The sequence below is a fragment of the Otolemur garnettii genome, unplaced genomic scaffold (genome assembly GCF_000181295.1).
Source record: "Otolemur garnettii isolate 467f Iridium unplaced genomic scaffold, OtoGar3 scaffold00008, whole genome shotgun sequence".
In the NCBI taxonomy this organism is placed as follows: Eukaryota; Metazoa; Chordata; class Mammalia; order Primates; family Galagidae; genus Otolemur; species Otolemur garnettii.
This window is the reverse complement of record NW_003852403.1, coordinates 11,823,092-11,830,095: the sequence shown is the minus strand read 5'-3', so window position 1 is coordinate 11,830,095 and position 7,004 is coordinate 11,823,092. Positions and strand designations below refer to the sequence as shown.

Here is a 7,004-nt window from a genome sequence, read left to right as displayed (position 1 = left end):
GAAACTAGAATTTAGACTCTTAGGGACATTTTCTTTTGATTAGTTCCTCCCTCATTTGTCCTCATTCTCTTCCACATACTCCCTCTCCAGGTACAGTATCTGAGCCATGTCCCTTCTCCCTCCAGGTCATTCCTCTTCATCCATTGGCACATGTCTGAACCTGCTATAGCTTCCCCCTGTCTGAGCCTCTCCCCTTTGCTCCTTAGGCTTCACCATATGTCGTGGACCATGGAGAATCTGGCCCTTTGCGCTGTAATCGCTGCAAAGCATACATGTGCCCCTTCATGCAGTTCATCGAGGGAGGCAGGCGCTTCCAGTGCTGCTTTTGCAGCTGTATCAATGATGGTATGTTCATGGAAGTTGGGATTCAGGGCAAGGGAAGGTCTTCAATGCATCTTCATTGTTCTTGTTCTAGGTAGATAGATGAGGGTCCATTTTTCAGGAGCTGGGGAAGTAGGGCACACATGGGAATGTGGGGCAGTGAAGTGAGTTCAGCCAGGACCAGACTTACTAAGATTGAGAGCGGATCTTTGAATAACACACTACCATACTCCCACAGTTCCCCCCCAGTATTTTCAACATCTGGATCATACTGGCAAACGTGTGGATGCTTATGACCGTCCTGAGTTATCCCTGGGCTCTTATGAATTCTTGGCCACTGTAGATTACTGCAAGGTGAGGGAAGGTGGCATGGGTGGAGCAGTGGGTAGAGGATAATGAGACAGCTAAGAATTGCTGTTATCATTTTCCTCACGCCTTTGTTGCCCCTTTGATTCTGCCTTCTCTTTAGTCAACTGGGCTACTCACCAATCTCTCTCTCCCCCCAACGTTTCCTTCCTTTGCAGAACAATAAGTTCCCAAGCCCTCCTGCCTTCATCTTCATGATTGATGTCTCCTACAATGCAATCAGGACTGGTCTTGTTAGGCTCCTCTGTGAGGAGCTCAAGTCCCTGTTAGACTTTCTACCTAGGTGAGAGTTATGGAGCTGAGGTGCTTCTTTTGGTTGGTGATGTGGTGTCTGGGTTGACTGGGATAGAGACTAATGTTATGAGTTTGTGGGTGGTGGAAAGGTGGCAGGTCTGGATAACAATGTCTCCTTCTTCAGGGAGGGAGGGTCAGAAGAGTCAGCAGTCCGGGTTGGCTTTGTCACCTATAATAAGGTGCTCCACTTCTACAATGTGAAGAGCTCATTGGCCCAGCCACAGATGATGGTTGTGTCCGATGTGGCTGACATGTTTGTGCCACTACTAGATGGCTTCTTGGTCAATGTCAGTGAGTCCCGGGCAGTCATCACCAGGTAAGAGTCAGATTGTGGATGTAAAGGGAAGGGGTGGAGGTGGCATGGGTACAATCATAGAAGACCAGGGAGTTGAGCAGAGGGGTTGGACAGTAGACAGATGGAGGCGTGTGCTCAGGAGTTGTCAGCATCTGGAGGCAAGGAATTGAGAACTGAGGCATCTGGAATCTGTGTAGCAATTTTGGTTGTCCTCCATCACTATCTCTTCAGCTTATTGGATCAGATTCCAGAAATGTTTGCAGACACAAGGGAAACAGAGACAGTATTTGCCCCAGTTATCCAGGCTGGGATGGAGGCTCTGAAGGTAAGGCTGGAGTCCCTGGCAACATCTTCCTCACTTTCCTCTGACCATCTTACTCTCTGGGATACAACCTCTGGTTCTTCAGTGATTGGTGACTGTTCAGTAGTTAATCATTCTTGACATAGTTGGTGCTTAATAAATGACAAGGGAAGGGATGAATGAATAATGGATGAATAACGAAAGAATGAACACATAATCCTCTCTTTTTTCCTAGGCTGCTGAGTGTGCAGGGAAGCTCTTTCTGTTCCACACATCCCTACCCATTGCAGAGGCCCCGGGGAAACTGAAGAATAGAGATGACAGGAAGCTGATCAACACAGACAAGGAGAAGGTGTGGGACTGGAAGATGGGTTGGGGGAGGACTTTCCATTATAGTAGAAGATGGGGACTCTTCAAAATGCCATACTCTTAACCTTCTTGGTGGGAACTAGGAACACTTTGTCCTTTCACATGTCACATCTGTGACTGCCAACCTTCTCTGCTGCTGCTACACTTCTCTCACCATGCAAAGTAATTTTCATTTATCATCAAAAGTAGTTCTACCATCTTGGTAGATTCTTTTTTCTTTCTTGTTTTTTTTTTTTTTTAAGAGAACTTTCTACTACTATAGCAAACTTCTAGGAAGTAGATCTGAAGTCTTACATGTACTTGAATATCCCATATTATATATACAGTTGTCAAATAGGGCAGAACTGAAATACTTGAACATTTTCTTCTGCTTTTCCCTAGACTTTATTCCAGCCTCAGACAGGTGCCTATCAGACCCTGGCCAAAGAGTGTGTGGCCCAAGGCTGCTGTGTAGATCTCTTCCTCTTCCCTAATCAGTATGTGGATGTAGCCACCCTCTCTGTTGTGCCCCAGCTCACTGGTGGCTCTGTCTACAAATATGCTTGCTTTCAGGTATGTTGTGGGATTCTGGGTGGCAGGTGGCAGCAGGGCTAGAATTGTCTTCTTACATGTGGACTGGCTCTTTAGCCACTGGCTCATGAATAGGAATAGTGTTGGAAGAGAAGACCCTATAGTGTAAAGAAGTGAGCCTCAAGCAGTTAGGAGCATGGGCCTTGGAACCGGTCCTGGGTTGATACTCTGGCCCTGCCACTTAACTAGCTACACAACCTTGGATAAATTACTTAATTATACCCTTCTTTGTTCCTTCATCTGTAAAATGGGGTTTAACCCTTTGACTGCAGAGTGCTCAGAAATGTGCCAGTTGAGGTGTGCAGTGATTGCAACAACCTTTAGGCTACACATTCTGTTACTGTTTGTTCATTATTGTGAACATGCAACATTTGTAACAGTAAGAACTATTGATCCTTTCTTCTGATTTTTGTAAACCTTTTTGTTTGTACAGGGTGGACATAAAGTTCATAGTAAATTGCACACAACTTTATGTCCACCCTGTATTTGCAAAATGAACAATGCTTACAGACATCATTCACAGCAAATGAACATCTTGTTTGAATGCCTATAGGCACTGGTCACAGTCAAAAGGTTAATGCTTATTAATTAGGATTTGTCAATGGAATTAGAAATTGTACACAAAACACTCAGTGTGGTGCCTGGCATGTAGTGAGTACTTGGAAGCTATCACTGTATAAACCAGGTGCTGTGGCTTGTACCTGTAGAGCTGCCTATTATAGATTGAGACTGAGGTGAGAAGATCACTTAAGCCCAGGAGTTGGAGACTGTAATGAGCTATGATTGTGCTACTGCACTCCAGCCTGGGTGACACAGAAAGACCCTGTCTCTTTAAAAAAAAAAAGTTATCATTGTCATCAACATCATCATTATCATCTTCACTGTTATCATTATGATTAAGCAGCCTCATAGAGAAGAAGGATACAGGGAGATTATCTGTAGGATGAACTACATAGTCAGTGATGTGACTATGGGCCTGGGTGGCTATAGGTGGAGAATGACCAGGAGCGGTTCCTGAGTGACCTGCGGCGTGATGTCCAGAAGGTTGTTGGCTTTGATGCTGTGATGCGAGTCCGGACGAGCACCGGTCAGTCCTGGTTGCAGAAGAGCAGGTGGGGGGCTAAGTCTAGGAGGGAGGCATGTGGCACCTGTTATACCTTTAGTCCTGACCCTATCCATGTGGCCTTAGGTATTCGTGCTGTAGATTTCTTTGGAGCTTTCTACATGAGCAACACAACAGATGTGGAGCTGGCTGGGCTGGATGGGGACAAGACAGTGACTGTGGAGTTCAAGCATGATGATCGGCTCAATGAAGAGAGTGGAGCCCTCCTGCAGGTGGCAGAGCGGGAGGCAGGGGCTGGGAAGGAAGTGTTAGGTGTCATTTGCAGGGTATAAGTAGGCTGCAGGGAAGAGGGTGAGAAATGGAAGAGAGGAGTGGAAGAAGAGACTAGATGTGGGGTGGCTCATTTCTTTCTTCTATTAATAGTTTATAATAGTCAAGGGTAGTTTTTCCAAGGGCCTTTGTGAGGTAGGGGTGTGAGTTCCCCTTTCTCCTTTTCTCTAGTGTGCCCTGCTTTATACCAGTTGTGCAGGGCAGCGTCGGCTCCGAATCCATAACCTGGCTCTAAACTGCTGCACCCAGCTGGCTGATCTGTATCGCAACTGTGAAACTGACACACTCATCAACTACATGGCCAAGTTTGGTGAGGGCAGAGGCAGGGCAGGGTGGGACTGAAGCTGAGGGAAAGGTCCAGGACGGTCAGTGATTCAGCATACCTGGGTAGGTCTGATGGTGGGAAGGCATCTGACTAGTGACTGTGTATCTCCCTTTTCCATCTAGCATACCGGGGAGTCCTGAACAGCCCTGTGAAGGCTGTTCGTGACACTCTGATCAGCCAGTGTGCCCAGATCCTGGCCTGTTATAGAAAGAACTGTGCCAGCCCCTCCTCTGCAGGACAGGTAGGGCAAGCTTATTGGAGCAGGGGGACATTGGGACAAATTTTTGCATTTGGGAGGGATTTCTCATGATCATCAACTTTATTTTGATAATCCTGCAGTTGATCCTTCCTGAGTGCATGAAGTTACTTCCAGTTTACCTGAATTGTGTGTTGAAGAGTGATGTCCTACAGCCTGGAGCTGAAGTCACTACTGATGATCGTGCCTATGTCCGACAGCTAGTTACCTCCATGGATGTGGCTGAAACCAACGTCTTCTTCTATCCTCGGCTCCTACCCTTGGTGCGATTGAGGGTTGGAGTATGAGATGTCGCACAGAGAAGAGGGTCTTTTAGAAGGATGATGGGAAGGGTTAATATTACCTGTTTCTGACACTCATGAATTTGTTTTATATGTACATTTTCTGATGTAATTCTAACATTGAGAAAGTTAGTGAGACCCCAGAAGGCATGGTGTCTGGGGACTCAGCTTTCTGAATTTTGTGTGTGGTGGGGGGCAAACTTGTCTTATGGTCCTTGGTAACTTTTAGCCCCCTTCCTTTTGTCTAGACAAAGTCTCCCATTGAGGGTACTACTGAACCACCAGCAGTTCGAGCATCTGAAGAACGTCTAAGCAACGGGGATATTTATTTGCTGGAGAATGGACTCAACCTCTTCCTCTGGGTGGGAGCAAGTGTCCAACAGGGTGTTGTCCAGAGCCTTTTCAGCGTCTCTTCCTTCAGTCAGATCACCAGTGGCTTGGTGAGGGCAAGGAGTCAAGGAGAATATGGGTGTGGAAGTACATTTTGTGAAATGAGTGGGAACCAACAAAATTCATGTGCTACTCTTCTTAAACGTCAGGGAACACCTGGGGAGAAGGGAGGGTGCTGCTATTCTTCCGAGGCTTCCTTGATTCAGCTGATGCATAAATCTGTACTGTCTCATCTTAACTGAACTCAGACCACCTTACCATAAGTATTAATGAATTTTGTGTTCTAGAGCGTTCTGCCAGTTCTGGATAATCCGCTTTCCAAGAAGGTTCGAGGCCTCATTGATAGCTTAAGGGCACAGAGATCACGGTACATGAAGGTAACACTGATTTTTACTCTGGATTTTGTACCTTGACGAGTCCTCACCTGGATAGTGGTGGGGGTAGGGAATGAATAAGTGATTGGGTAATAGGACTTCTGGGCATGTTTAGTTTCCTTTGGCCTTGCCTTATGACTGTGTATTCTGGCCATAGCTTATCGTGGTGAAACAGGAGGACAAGCTGGAGATGCTGTTCAAGCACTTCCTGGTGGAAGACAAGAGCCTGAGTGGGGGAGCATCCTATGTGGACTTTCTCTGTCATATGCACAAGGAGATTCGGCAGCTACTGAGCTAAGGCAAATGGGTAAATGGCATAGGGTCCCAGGCCAGCTTCCAGAAAGTACCCCAGGATGACAGAGAAATTGGGATAGTTCCATATCTTATAAGTCATGTAAGCTGACCTCAGTCTCTTTGGGGGAGGGGGAGACATAGGAGACACCTTCTTTCTGGGCTCAAGTATCTTACCACTCTGTCATGTCCTGCTGTTGGAAGGTGTCCCTGTCCCCTCACTCTACCCTTCTTTTCCTGCTAATCCTGTCGTAATGAATGTAGTTTCTCAGTTCACTGTATATGATTCGGTGTTGAGGGTTTGGAGGCACCTAGACCCTGGCAATATTATATGTCCCTTTGGACCAGCCTCCAAGAGGAGAGCAGCAGGCAGGAAAGAGTGGGGATCCCAGGGTTTCTACAGGGTGTGGCTTATTAAGCTCAGTGTCATCAACAACTTCCTATATTAGGGATAAAACATACTGGTGCACAAGAGCTCGAGTATAGACCATAAGTGGTGAAAAGTGGTCAGTCTTTCTTGGGCCTGGAGGTCAGCAGTTAAGTCAGTCAATGAGGGGGTTGTTCCTCTCTCTGCTTCCACTGCACTCGCTCTCTTCTCCTGCAATGATTGATCACTCCGTGGATAGAGACACAATGTCAGAGATGAATGAGCCTGGGAACTGAGTCGCAAAGTATATTAAGACCTGGGAGAGATACCAGCCTCCTTTCCCACGGGAGAGGCCCCAACACTGGATGGTTCTGTAGGGAGCCTGGTCACCAACTTGCAATACCTCACAGAGCCAGCTCATATCCCACTCTGAGCTCCCACTGACTGCTTCTCCAAGCCGGGGGTTGTTGGGGAGATAGGCAGAGGCAGGTGAAGCTCTCTGTTCTCTCCCATCGGGATACCATTTGGGCTTCGGGCTTCGGTATTGACTTGAGTGGCTGACAGTTATCTTCCAACCCCAAATGGCTGGGGCAGGACAAGGGCTAGGCTTGATGGTGGGCAGGCTTGCCTGCTCCCAGCCGGGGATGCCCTTGCTCTGGACCTCTCATTTCTCTTCATTGGTTTATTTTTCAATGCATCTTTAATTTGTAAAGAAATAAATTAAGATGTAACCAGTAGCCTCATCGTTAATTTCGAAGTCTGGCTTTCCCGTTAAGACGACCCGCCGGCTAAGCGGAGCTGCGCATGCGGC

General features: G+C 47.0%; 1 protein-coding gene across 1 annotated transcript in view; it reads left to right on the top strand.

Moving 5' to 3' along the window:
• Positions 1-6,927, top strand: part of SEC24C (SEC24 homolog C, COPII coat complex component) — a 21,991-nt gene extending 15,064 nt beyond the window's left edge. The window contains exons 7-21 of the mRNA XM_023509554.1: positions 207-345; positions 560-675; positions 846-970; positions 1,106-1,297; positions 1,508-1,601; positions 1,813-1,929; positions 2,328-2,498; positions 3,507-3,603; positions 3,706-3,851; positions 4,081-4,219; positions 4,357-4,475; positions 4,574-4,753; positions 5,020-5,211; positions 5,449-5,538; positions 5,693-6,927. Of these exons, the coding sequence (XP_023365322.1) occupies positions 207-345; positions 560-675; positions 846-970; positions 1,106-1,297; positions 1,508-1,601; positions 1,813-1,929; positions 2,328-2,498; positions 3,507-3,603; positions 3,706-3,851; positions 4,081-4,219; positions 4,357-4,475; positions 4,574-4,753; positions 5,020-5,211; positions 5,449-5,538; positions 5,693-5,833 (2,058 nt within the window). The 3' untranslated portion in view covers positions 5,834-6,927. The remainder of the gene's footprint in view (positions 1-206; positions 346-559; positions 676-845; positions 971-1,105; positions 1,298-1,507; positions 1,602-1,812; positions 1,930-2,327; positions 2,499-3,506; positions 3,604-3,705; positions 3,852-4,080; positions 4,220-4,356; positions 4,476-4,573; positions 4,754-5,019; positions 5,212-5,448; positions 5,539-5,692) is intronic.
• Positions 6,928-7,004: the final 77 nt, after the last annotated feature.